Source organism: Engraulis encrasicolus, chromosome 15, assembly GCF_034702125.1.
Source record: "Engraulis encrasicolus isolate BLACKSEA-1 chromosome 15, IST_EnEncr_1.0, whole genome shotgun sequence".
In the NCBI taxonomy this organism is placed as follows: Eukaryota; Metazoa; Chordata; class Actinopteri; order Clupeiformes; family Engraulidae; genus Engraulis; species Engraulis encrasicolus.
In genome coordinates this window covers 34851919-34864579 of record NC_085871.1, presented here as the reverse complement: position 1 = coordinate 34864579, position 12661 = coordinate 34851919, and the positions used below count along the sequence as shown (strand labels likewise).

General features: G+C 42.4%; 1 protein-coding gene across 2 annotated transcripts; it reads right to left on the bottom strand.

Moving 5' to 3' along the window:
• Nucleotides 1–55: 55 nt before the first annotated feature.
• mest (mesoderm specific transcript) lies at nucleotides 56–12137 on the bottom strand. Of its 2 annotated transcripts, none has more exons than XM_063217431.1 (12): nucleotides 12005–12137; nucleotides 11429–11670; nucleotides 11240–11319; nucleotides 10896–10973; nucleotides 10462–10598; nucleotides 8586–8644; nucleotides 8085–8125; nucleotides 7290–7360; nucleotides 3377–3478; nucleotides 2861–2937; nucleotides 1323–1386; nucleotides 56–802 (listed from the first exon to the last, which is right to left on the bottom strand). In XM_063217431.1, the coding sequence occupies exons 2-12, from the start codon at nucleotides 11580–11582 to the stop codon at nucleotides 685–687; spliced, it is 981 nt and encodes a 326-aa protein (XP_063073501.1). In that variant the 5' UTR covers nucleotides 11583–11670; nucleotides 12005–12137; the 3' UTR covers nucleotides 56–684. The 2 variants fall into 2 exon arrangements, with proteins under 2 accessions (XP_063073501.1, XP_063073500.1); XM_063217430.1 differs by having other exon boundaries at nucleotides 11429–11624.
• Between the last annotated feature and the right edge of the window lie 524 nt (nucleotides 12138–12661).

The following is a 12661-nucleotide window of genomic DNA, read 5'->3' as shown; positions in this document are numbered from 1 at the left end:
TAAAAACACTGCCTTAGTGTATGCAATGACAACACATCTTGGAAGCAAACATTACTTTTTTTTACAAAACAATTTTAATAAAAGATGTTCAGAAATGAACAGATTTTTACATGTACACTTGTACAGCCACATTCCACTGGCTATACACTGAAGGCAAGTCATTTGCTCCCACTTCATTCAAAACATTGGGAACCTCACATGCGAGTCGGCCTGACTAGTCGCTAGCTCTCAAGTCTGACGGGTTCTTGCATTCATGCCATGCGGTTTTTAAAAACACTCTGCTGGCCTACTTCTCAAACAATTGCATAATATTCAAAAAGGTGAATCCTAGTTTCAGATTGTGGAGAGAAAAAAACGTCCCAGCCATTTGATCCAAACTGCTCAGAATGGGCTGATCGCATTGAGTTTGGACTGCCTCTCCGAAGCCACCTGTATTGGAAGGGGAAAAAGTGGCAATAATGTGGTCTTTGCTTTCTGAAACCAGGATTGACAAGACGAATGGTAAACTCTTGAATCATCCAGTTTGTCACCAAGAGAAGTTTGTGTGCCTTGAGACTGTCGGGGTTTAGAGGCAGGAGAATAGTCGAGCACTTTCCCAGATGAGAAGTGAGAGGGCATACTGGCTTCATGGTAACCCGCTGGTGAGATGGTAAATTAAAAAAAAAAAAGTTTGTTCCTCAGTCCTCAGAAGGAGTTAATAAAGTTGAAATAGGCGTTTGTGAAGCCCGTTGGGTCCTCTAGCTGTGGATAATGGCTGATGTGCTCATCTAGGACAGATATGGTGGATCTCTGCACCAGTTTCCTAAACAAAGCAGAGAAAAGAAAACCAGCTTCTCATAGATTCACTATAGTGTAGACTATAACATATAAACATTGAAAACGGACAGCCATACATTTAATGCAGTGCATGTTGTATTTCTACAGTAAAAAACAAAACAAAAAACATCTTATGGGTCCGATATATTTGTTTGAGATCCTATAATGGTTAACTCAAACATTTATAGTTAACGTTTGCCAAATAATTTACTGTGGAAAGTGTTTATGCAGAAGAGGAGAAAACTGTTTAGAATGCAGACTAGAGTTCTGTCCAATTTCAACAAGCAGTTGTATTGCTTACACTACCCTTTGATTTGTCAGTACCCCGAAGGCACGTCTTTTTTGTTCAGCCATTTCCCGAGATCCTAGCCAACTAATAATGAGTTTTTTTTATTATTGAAATTGGCCTGAATTCCCCTTTAACTGCCAACTACAGTGGGTGAAAGACAGAGGGTGGAGGTGGTGGCAGAGGAATTGAGACTTCCAGGACAAACCAACTAACTTACTGGTAGTGTCGGATGAACTGGGGGTGAGGGTTCACTGGATCCAGAGGGCCGTAGATCATGTGGACTAGCAGGGTAGAGAAAGGATGAGAGAACATGGAAGAGACACCACAGCACAGAAGGAGATTATCAGAAGAAGTTCTCTACAGTACATGCGTTAAAAGGTGCACTGTGTAGGATGCTGGCCAAAGTAGGTATTGCAACTATGCTGCTCATTGAAACTGTGCTGCCAACTGCCAAATTTGATCTGAACTGAATATTTACAAAAATATATACTAATATTTAATAGTATGCCTATAGTACAGTAAGTATTGCTGCTAAAAATCTATATTTCTGGAATTCAAAATGCCCCACGTTTTCATGTATGGAAAGTGCAATTTTCCTGTTCTTAATAAATACTTGATTTGATGGTGGTTAGAATTTGATGGTGGTGGTAAGTATTTGTAAAAAAGAAATTTAACATTTATGAACGGGCAGAATGAATTCTGGAAAGAAACTGCAAAACATATTACACAGTGCATCTTTAAGTACACAAATCCTTTGTATGTCCAGTACATTGTGAGCACTTGACAAAGCTAGTGCGTTCCATTTCATCACAAATTTGTCACACAGTCTCTCAGGATTGTTTCCCAAAATAACCCCCCTTCCTCAAAAGGCGCGATTCAGAATGATGCAATAGCTTAACACAGGCAGACAGGCAGCCATAGCAGGTGCTACATGCTGTCATTCAGTTCATGACTCAGACCAACAGGTGGGCCATTGACATTTCAGTAGCCGACATCAAGGGGGTGCAACCACAGCTAAAGCTACTGTTGTATGAATGAAATGATTGGATGATGATGATGGATGTGAAAAAGTTCATTCATTGTTTGTGCATTGTTTATATATTAATTTAATGACTACAAAAGTGGCATTAGCTGTGGTTGCGTCATCTGACAGTGCTGCTAGTAAAAGCATGCCGATAGCCCAGGTACTACTGTGCTGTATGCCGTGCCAAGTGGGAACAGACCCCTTGATGGCGAAGTCAGCAGGGTTGCAGATAGGGTAATGGGCTCTGGGTGGATTACCTGCCTGCCTGTCGCTAAGCAGATTAGCTAACTGTGGGCCTCCTCCTCTGTGAATTACTCACCCCACGCCACTAACAGTTTGAGGAAATGCATTGCAACACCCCCTGAGATTGTTGTCTACTACTTCCACAATACAAGTCAGGTTAAGCTGATTTCATATGTCTGAGTGTTATTGTAGTAACAAGTGTGATGCTGTGTACAACATCCGGACAAGTAGCGAGGCATTTGCTGCACTAACAAGGATTCAATTTGAGAGAAAAAAAGCACACTAAAAAACTTGAACATAGGGCAGTTTGCTTTCACACCATAATGGTTCAAGGAATTAACTCCAAGGTTTGCTCTCTGCAAATGCCTTAAATGCTACTGACTCCTGAGTCCTTTCCATGATGAGTATTAGTTATAAGGAACATCCCATTAAAACTGTGTGCAACTTCCTCAAGCCCTACAGAGAGACACTTGGTCACCTGATCTTACCTGGGACCAGTGTGGAGGTGAGCGCCCCCACCCAGCGCTCCCTGTGCTTCAGCCTCTGGTTAATGTACTGTAAAATACTGAGGACAGAGACAGGGGCAATCATCAGATAATGATGTAGAAATGTTCAGAGATGTAATAGATTATTATAAGGCGGTTGAGAATATTGTTTAGATTATTTTTTGATGATTTGGTTTACGTTAGTTACTTGGTTCATTAAACTATTCACTTTGTGCTATACTTTTCCTGCCAACAAGCTGTGCCCCCCAGGTGTCTCCGACCCCCACTTTGAAAACCACTTAATTAGGTCATAGTGGTACAGTACTATGGTACTTAACCTTTAAATAACTATTGCAGTGTTCCACTGCTGGAACGCCATGCATTATGGGGCTACCACGACAGGAGATTGGAAATATAGGAGCTTGTGTTTAAGGGCCCCCTTGGCTCTTGGAGCCCTGGGTGAGGGCCCAGTAGGCCCATGCAGTAAGTAATCTGTCCTTGGGCATGAGGCCTGCGTACCTGTCCATGACGAGGTTTCCATCCTGGAAGCGGATGACTGTCCACATGTCCCAGAACTCTGTATCTGTGGGCTGGGTGAAGGGCCCAAACACCTCCCCTATGCTGCACACACAAACAAGGTACATCATTACACTCAACATTCAATAAGGCATGAGTGAAAAAAAAACGCAAATTGCAACCCCCTACTTTTTAGCCACTTGGTTTTTATGAGATGTATGGTGATGGCAAAATGCTACTTCAGCCTGTTGGGGATACAACCGAAATTGAGTAGCATTTTGCCATCACCATACATCTCATAAAAACCAAGTGGCAAAAAAGTGGGGGGTTGCAATTTGCGTTTTTTTCACTCATGCCTTATTTGAGACAGGTCTGGGAAACACCATAAATTCCTTCATATATATTCGGAGCTTAGGACCCATCATGACATTACCTACAGTAAATGCTAAGAAGAAAAACAACATGCTTCCAGGTCACTTATGTACTCTATGGAAGCTTGCAGTTGGACTGACTGACACGATTTGGCTATGGGCTACGTACTGTATATGGCCAAATAAATGGCCGTTGGCAATTGTTAACCACACCTCCACTTCAAGAAATTCAGTCACTGGTGATTTTGTCTGGTGTGAACCAACCAGGCAAACTCCACAGCACATCATTAATGTGTGGCCTCGCGTGAAGTTCTGAGTGACCAGTGAGTCTGACTGACTTCATGGACTTGCACTTATCTGCCACTACAACACACTCTGTTCTGCTGATAACAACAGAATGACTGATACCCGACAGTGTAACCAATAACAATCCTGAGCTTGAAATTGTGTTATCTTTTTCTCAGCCGAGCTAACTACTAACCTTTGGAATGAGGTTTAATCACACCATACACCAACAAGATAAATATTTTCCTTGAAGGCCTCGTCGCAGACAAACGGAGCTGTGTCTGCATTTTATCTGGCCTGAAATGCATGCCCTTGCCTGTAGCAAGCAAACCCATGTCAAAAACTACATGCCATGAGAAAGTTTGGGCACCCTTTTGGAAAATCATTACATCGGTTTATTTCTCGTTGAACTTTTAAAGTAGCAACTTTATTGTAACATATGTTAGACTGTAGGGAAAGAGAAACATTGCAGCAGTGGAAGAATTTTCATAGGTGTTATAGAAAGAATTTTATGTGGATTTAAACAAAAATAGACGTGTGCATAAATATGGGCACCCCAAAGAAGGTATAGCATTAATATGAAGTTGAGCTCACCTTTGCAGCACAAACTGGTTTTAATGACTTTGGAATCCCTTCAGTCACCAAGACAGACATGATTGGTCATTAAAATTATATTCATCATACAAAATGGCAGACGAGGCTTGTCCTAAGTTCTGTCTTGGAGAGTGGAATATGGTGGGCCCTAAACAAACTGTAGTTTGTTGAAAAATAGTTAAAAGGGAATGGCTAAAGGATGGTAAGAATGGAAACAGGCACACTACAGAACACCTCCATAGAATTACAAGACCTTATTATATGGTTGTGACGTCATCTGTCGAATGCTCCATTCATTTCAACGGGGCTCCCCAACGTTCGGACGTCTGTTATTTTTCGATAACGGACGGGTTGGTCTATAACAGACCGCTGTCAATGGCAACAAGACTTTTCACTGCTAAAGCGACTTTTCAACAAGACTCTAATCAGCTGCTGTGATAGACAGCACCCGTTGTCCTGGCTACCGCTGTCAATGGCAACAAGACGTTCACTGCTAAAGCCACTGGCTTGTATACAAGTCAGTGGCTAAAGCGAATGTTTCATATCACTCGAGTCCGCAGGGGGTCCGGTCTTTTGTCACTCTAATCAGCTGCTGTGATAGACAACACCTGTCCTGGCTACCTAGCTGTTGCCTAGCGGTGTTCCACAACGGCACTGTTTTGTTTTGCGCAGCAACAATCTTAACATTAAATAGGTCTAAAGAAATGTCCCCGCCATGTGTGAATCATTTAAGTATATCCATATAATAAGCGGGTTAACTTTCGGCGAGTCGGTCGCTTTGTGGAATAGCAGCACTTCAGAGAGAACAAGACCCCTCCGCTCCGCGTCGGGGTCTAAAGATTCTCTCTGTCGTGCTGCTATTCCACGGTAGCGACCTTCTCGCCGAACGTTAACCCTTACTTATTATATGGTTGTGACATCATCGGTCGAATGCTCCATTCATTTCAACGGGGCTCCCCAACGTTCGCACGTCTGTTATTTTTCGATAACGGACGGGTTGGTCTATAACAGACCGCTGTCAATGGCAACAAGACTTTTCACTGCTAAAGCGACTTTTCAACAAGACTCTAATCAGCTGTGATAGACAACACCTGTTGTCCTGGCTACCTAGCTGTTGCCTAGCGGTGTTCCACAACGGCACTGTTTTGTTTTGCGCAGCAACAATCTTAACATTAAATAGGCCTAAAGAAATGTCCCCGCCATGTGTGAGTCATTTAAGTATATCCATATAATAAGCGGGTTAACTTTCGGCGAGTCGGTCGCTTTGTGGAATAGCAGCACTTCAGAGAGAACAAGACCCCTCCGCTCCGCGTCGGGGTCTAAAGATTCTCTCTGTCGTGCTGCTATTCCACGGTAGCGACCTTCTCGCCGAACGTTAACCCTTACATAGCTGATAGTGCAGACTTAGATATGGGTCCTTCCACGTATACTTTTCACAAGCCAAAAGCTCATTGGATGGGTGACGAATAAAAAGGCTTTCCTGTGTATCCATCAGAAATAAATTGTTAAACTCATGCAGAAAGCTTATCTGGACAAGCTAAAAGCATTTTGGGAAATCATAGTGTGGTCAGATGAGATTGAGCTATAGTTATTTGTAATGAGAGGTGGACATGGCAAAAAATGCACCCATAAATTGTATGATCTCTGGTCTAAAACACACCCTACTATAGGTCTGCGTGGATAGTACACCCACTGTAAAACGTATTACAGTTAAGGGCCTCACTAATTCTTTTCAAATAGCATATTTGCCAAAAGAATGTTCAAGTGTCTGTCACAGAATTAGAGCTGAGCAGAGTTTGGACTTTCCAGCAGGACAGTGTTTGCACTGCACTGATCAAAATTCAACAATGAGTTAATGCAAAACAACAAGTACAATGTCTTGAAATGGTCATACCAATCTTGAGATATCACCATCATTGAAAAAGAATGAATTTATGTGAACCAGGATGTCTAAAGAAGACAGATGAGTAACCTGACTGAATTAGAGCGGTTCTAGATAGAATAATTGGCAACTACTCAGTAGCACCAGGCAGTTGGAACTTGTCTTCTCGTATAGCAAGCATCCAAAGGCCATTAGATCAGCAAAGGTGAGCTCTACTTCATATTAATGGTATACCTTCTTTGGGGTGCCCATATTTATGCACACGCATATTTTTGTTTAAATCCACATAAAATTCTTTCTATAACAACTATGAAAATTCTTCCACAGCTGAAATGTTTCTCTTTCCCTAAAGTTTAACATTTGTTAAAAGGAAGTTGCTACTTTAAAAGCTCAACGAGAAATAAACCGATGTAATGATTTTCCAAAAGGGTGCCCAAACTTTCTCATGGCACTGTATGTTTATTGTATTGTAAAGCAAGACCACAGTAGGTACATGTATTTACACAGTAAATTACAGTACCAAAAAATCTAAAGGCTGTTCAGATGGATCAACTTTTCATTTGCCTTGCCTAGAGTACCTTCTGCCTAGAAACTGATCGCTATCAATGGTGCAATGTCAGGAAAGAGTTGTTCAAGTTCAAATAACTTCCTAAAATGCAGACAAACAGACAGGTAGTGGGCACTAGGCAGGTAGACATACAGACAGGCAAACTGACAGACAGACACACAGACAGGCAAACTGACAGACAGCCACAAGGCAAATACAGACAGACAGACCACGTACCCTCTGGCGAAGAGGTAGTAGTTCATGAGGCGTGTGAGTACAGGGCCTAGAACGCCTGAGTCCTTCAGCACCTGAGGAGACCAATGAATGGAGAGGTCTGAATTCACTTCCTGCCTGTGGCATCCCTATCAACTTAGTGTTCAGTTTAGTCGACCCCTAGCCTGATTATCATCGACTTTCAAATCTCCTCGAGACTTGGTCTGACAAAGAGCATAACGATTAACATTTCCCAAACGGCATGGTTGACCAGCGTCTCTTGGTTTGCTAATGGTTGTTTGCTTCCCGACAAAGTGGGAGGAGTTCCCAATTTTTCGGGAGCTCAGAAAGCACTTGCATTGCTCTTGACCTGACTAGCAGCAACGCTGAAGGTGTTGCATCACTAGGAGGGCACGGCCTGGCTAGTCGACCCCTGCCCTACAGGAAAACTATGGACAACGCTTGTTTGAGTTTGTTAATGATTCTGTCCTCTCTCAGGAATGCTAGAGGTAACCTGAGGACATACAGTAGCTATGGGTTTTTGTAACCGAGAACGTAGCTGATTAATCAACATAAAGCTTATTAATGGGAATACTATGCATAATAACTGAAAAGTTTACATTGTACAGTTTTAAATAAAACATCCATGTGCGCTCTCTTTCTATCTGACACACACACACACACACACACACGCACGCACGCACGCACGCACGCACGCACGCACGCACGCACGCACGCACGCACGCACGCACGCACGCACGCACGCACGCACGCACGCACGCACGCACGCACGCACGCACGCACGCACGCACCACTAACCTTCTGCAGGAATCTTGGGTGATGGGTTTCTGGAAATATCCCTGCAAAGCAAACCACAGATATTTACTTTATTTTCAGATCAGAGACCAGACACAAACACAAACACAGTGTAGACAGTCACAGTTAAATCAACATTGCATGAGCATCATTCCGGTCAAACCTCAGAGCCTTCTTACAGTACATCACTAGTTTCAATGTTGTGTTGTCAAGTGGACGAGTCACACTCACACTGTATGATTTATCCACCACACACTTGTGCCTGCCAGTTTTTCCCCGAAATCGTGACGGCACTCTCAGATGTGTACTTGTTTATTCGCCAGTAAAAATTTGAGTGCTCTTCTTCACCGTTTCACTTAATGCCACATCCACCAGCAAGTGTGCTGTACTCAACATAAAAACAAAATATTTGAAACAGGAACCCTTCATTGACTTTTCACGTTTTACTCTGACTCGCCAGGCTAGTTTGCGGTTTTTAAGCTTATATGTTCATGGTGCTCTTACCTCCATTGGAGAGGCATAGACTTTTAATCAGGAGATGTCCTGTCCGATTGTGGTCACTCCTTCATGGTTCACACACAGACAGAGATCAAATTGGAGAAGGGAATAGAAACGTGACATAAAAAAGTGCAGATTATTATTATTGTAGTATGTGACATTACAACCATAACCACACTTGACAATTGCACAGTTCACAGCATCAGCCCCTCTTACAGCAACATTAAAAAACTATGCTCATTGTCATCGCCACAATTCTTTCTCCCCAACGCTGCACAAGTAGCAGTGTAAATCTATTTTTGTGCTTGGTGCAAGCGAAGGAAAGGAGACATTACTGACAGGTTTAAAATCCCAATGCAATCTATGGCTGTTAAATTGCAAGCAGACTATTTGTCTGAAGGAATGCTAGCTGCCGGCCGTCCAGCGTCATCAGAATGATGTAAGAGCCACAACATTTTCAAGCAATACCGAGACTAAAAAAGCAAAGTCAACTCAGCATTTATGGTCAGTTTCTTCATACGCACACAGGTCTTACAAGGAATTTAAAATGATGTTTCTCTCCATCCATGCAAAGACATTGACATAACATAACACAAAATAGTGTCTCCACATTAAGCCCAATGTCTCCTCAAAGTGTAATTAGGTGAAAAGCACCTCTGGTCATTATACCAGCTCCAAGCATGTTTTGGGGGAACGGAACAGCTTTGCAATTGTAGATGATGAGTGGTGGTTCCATTTCCTACTACCGACTTAAGCAATTAGGGAGTGGATCGCACTCAGTTTTTTCTTCTTTCTTTTTATTTTCTTTTATTGAAACATTGCAGGGCCAGACAGACATATTGGCTGCAAGAGCCTTCATCAGTGCGATCCATTCCCTAATTGCTTGGTTACTTCAGAGACGCACCAACAAGACGGAAGAGCGCGGTCTGAGGAAGATAACTACTACCGACTTAGGACAAAAACTTTTTTTTTTTTTCTCAAACATGCGCGACTGGAGATAGTCTGAATCAGTGGCATTGAAGGCTGCAAGAGCTGACTTTTCTCCTTGCTATCAGTGATGTGTGGAATTGACCTACTTCTCGTCCTGGGTGATATGGAAAAGAAAAAATACAGAGTTTGAACACATCTATTTGTAGATCGGTCTTTAAAGGCAATGACATGTAAACCTCACAAACCAGCTGTCTTTCTCCACATCACTTCCACCAACAACTAACAACCAGCAGCACAACTAACTACACATTGTCCAGAATTATTAGTCGAACAAGTTTTTTTGACCATATCGTCCATTTTATGCACATTTTCCAATTCCAACCTTTAAAAACTATTACCTTGCAGTGCTGTCATGTTCCAGAACAGAATCCTTCATCAAACGTCCAGAAGAACAAGGTGTTCAGCACTCATAATAATAATTATGCACACCTGATTTACAGTGTTGGGTTGCTTAGATCGCTCCCCCTCGGAATACACATATGCATTACCTAGAATGCTTCAATCCAATAGGCTTTCATGTTTGTACAAGTTACAGTTGGAAAATGTGCATAAAATGGACAATATGGTCCAAAAAAAAAAAAACCTTACTTGCCTAATAATTCTGCACACAGTGTACAACTGCAAACTGATTTGTAACTTTTTGATCAGCAATGACATGCACTTTGGGGGAATCCACTAAATAAATGCGCCTCTATAGATCCATCATCAAAATCTGCTTGAATTTTACACGCCTTACACGAGTATCAGTAATACTAACTCCACCCCTACATGTCTCTTTGTAAAGCAATACAGTACTGGGTGTGTGTGTGTGTGTGTGTGTGTGTGTGTGTGTGTGTGTGTGTGTGTGTGTGTGTGTGTGTGTGTGTGTGTGTGTGTGTGTGTGTGTGTGTACCTGTACAGTAACTCCAGTGCCACCGTGTCTCCATAGTCGTGAGACAGGATGTTGATCTTGTGTTCGGCCAAGCCCAGGTGAGAGACCAGTGCCTCGACTATGCTGGCCTGCTCGAATATGGAGTACCTATGAGGCCTCTGGCACAAAGGATACAGCAGCAATATTAAACATTTGTTATTAACTTGCAAAAATGGGTGAAATATGTCATGTCAGAGAACATGTAGGCTACAATCGTGCGTGTAGCAGTATTGCTTACTAACAGAATACATTTAGTACATGAACATTTTGACAATTTTTCTGCTTTTATATCATATTATTTTAATATCGGCATTTATAGTGGTGCATTAGTCAGAGTTCTCGCTGTCATATCATGTGTGAAATACATTGTCCACAAAACAACTTGACATTTGATTGCAAGAGTTGAGAATACTCACAGGTTTATCACTAAAGCCGAAGCCCAAGAAGTCTAGTGCTATCACTCTGCTAAACCGCTGATTCAAATGCTCCCATATCTGAAAACACAAAACAATTAAGAAGAACTTACAAGACACATTGATAATTCAGAAGCATTCGCTGCAAGGTTATGGGGCTTTGAATGTAGCTCTACACTGTTGCAAAATTGTAACTAGCAAAATGTAACTAGCAAAATGTAACTCTTTGAAATTAAAAACAAGTGACAGTGCCATCATACGGACTGATAAGTCGAAGGCTATTTCGAGAACACTTAATCAAGTCAACTTTACACCACGTAGTAACAGCTTTACTACTGATAACTTACCTTGTACCAGTCAAGGCTGGAGGTGGGAAAGCCGTGTAAAAGTATGACAACATCAGAGCTTCCCCGAGCCCCAAAAGACTCTGTTACAAGGAATAGCAAATGCCAGCTCTTTCAAGATGCCATAACTCGCAAACCAAACAACATAAAACTTATAAAGACAGAGAAGTTAAACCATGCGACGGATCCTACCTCTGTAATACACACTGCTGTCCCGAAAGGTGAAATAATCGCCAGTCGCCCGCCAGTTCTGCAGTGCTGGTGACAGCTGAGGCGCTGGGACGTGCAGGTACACTGCCACCAGTGGCACGCAAATCAAACCCACATGAAGCCACCATTCCTTCATGATAGTACGGGAAGACGAGTCGCAGTCCTCCCCCTCGTCACTCTGCAGGCAGCAGACAGTTGACACAGCAAGATCCCCAAGACGTCTACTACTCAAGATTGTACATGAACAGTTTTTTTTCTAGCCAGGACAGGTCACACAGCTAGCCAGGAGTCAGACAAGATAACACAGCAAGTGCAAAGGACAGGTGACAGTTCTGTTTCGTGGAGAGGCAAAGGCTGCTACATGCTAACTAGCCGAAAGACAAACTGTTCAGTCAACACAGTGCATTAAAAACGTTACAGGTACTAACAATGGATTGTTTACAACAGGTAAACTCACGAGACTCAAAGCTAGCCAGCTAGCTAGCTAAGTTAAGAGAAGTTGACAGTTTCGTTGCATTTTCATAGACTTAACACTCAAATGCAATAGACAGTACGTACGGTTGAATCGCGGCGAGTCATCCTCCTACCATAACCTTCCTGGTTACTTATAAACAACGTCTTGCAGAGTTGGACTGTCTACTGACTTTCTTTTCGCACATAGCATAGTGTGAGACTCGTCCATGGGCAGAAACCCCAGTTCACCCTATGACGTTTAATAAAAGGGCGTGTTTAGCATATGGTTGTGCTGTGTGTATCTTTCCACTAGATGGCGCTCGGTGCCTTCTGTTCGAAGGGAGCCAAACAACCCATTTCCAAATGTCAGCAAGCTAATGCAGGGGCCAAGCCAAGTTATTCTTCCTAGAAAAAGCCTCTGGGCAAGTCTAGAGAGAGTCATCATCACCCCTTACACTTCCCAGTGATTTTGTACGGCATTGGATAAATGAAATGAAAGGTAAGTAAGCTAAATAAAACATGTTTTCTCCAGGAATCTGCATTAACAGGTTACAGTTAGGAATAGATTGTGGTGAAAGTTCCAAGATATGAAGTGTTTCAGGTTAGGATAAAGATGATTGCAGATTTTAGACATCCAGATTAGAAGTAGTTTGTGTTGTCCTTTAACTTTAGGTTAGATATTGTAAATATTGCTGGAGTGGGACTGGGCATGTACACATGCACACACGTCCAGATTAGAAGTAGTTTGTGTTGTCCTTTAAC